Below are 270 nucleotides of genomic sequence, written 5' to 3' on the forward strand. Positions count from 1 at the left end.
TTCCTGCTGCATCCAAGGAACCTGGAAATTGTGCCTTCAGAATTGCATCAAAGAAAGACCTGACTCCATGATCAGTTTCTTCTTCTAACCTTCACAATAATTAAGAACGTGAATTTTTTTGGCTGTTTGGGTTCAAAAAGTGAGACAAAACCAAGCCAACTAAACCAAAGCAACATATTTCGCCATACTCACTTTGTCACAAGGCACTGTGAGAGCGCCACCAAACTCAGCAGCACCAGCCATTTCATGATGTTCCCTTATGCCCAAGTT

At 42.2% G+C, this 270-nt stretch overlaps 1 protein-coding gene across 1 annotated transcript in view; it reads right to left on the minus strand.

The window, feature by feature from the left end:
* LOC102381066 (pepsin A-like) overlaps window positions 1-248 on the minus strand; it is an 18,623-nt gene extending 18,375 nt beyond the window's left edge. The window contains exon 1 of the mRNA XM_025206952.1: window positions 193-248. Within this exon, the coding sequence (XP_025062737.1) occupies window positions 193-248 (56 nt within the window). The remainder of the gene's footprint in view (window positions 1-192) is intronic.
* Between the last annotated feature and the right edge of the window lie 22 nt (window positions 249-270).

Source organism: Alligator sinensis, unplaced genomic scaffold, assembly GCF_000455745.1.
Source record: "Alligator sinensis unplaced genomic scaffold, ASM45574v1 scaffold437_1, whole genome shotgun sequence".
Taxonomy (NCBI): Eukaryota; Metazoa; Chordata; order Crocodylia; family Alligatoridae; genus Alligator; species Alligator sinensis.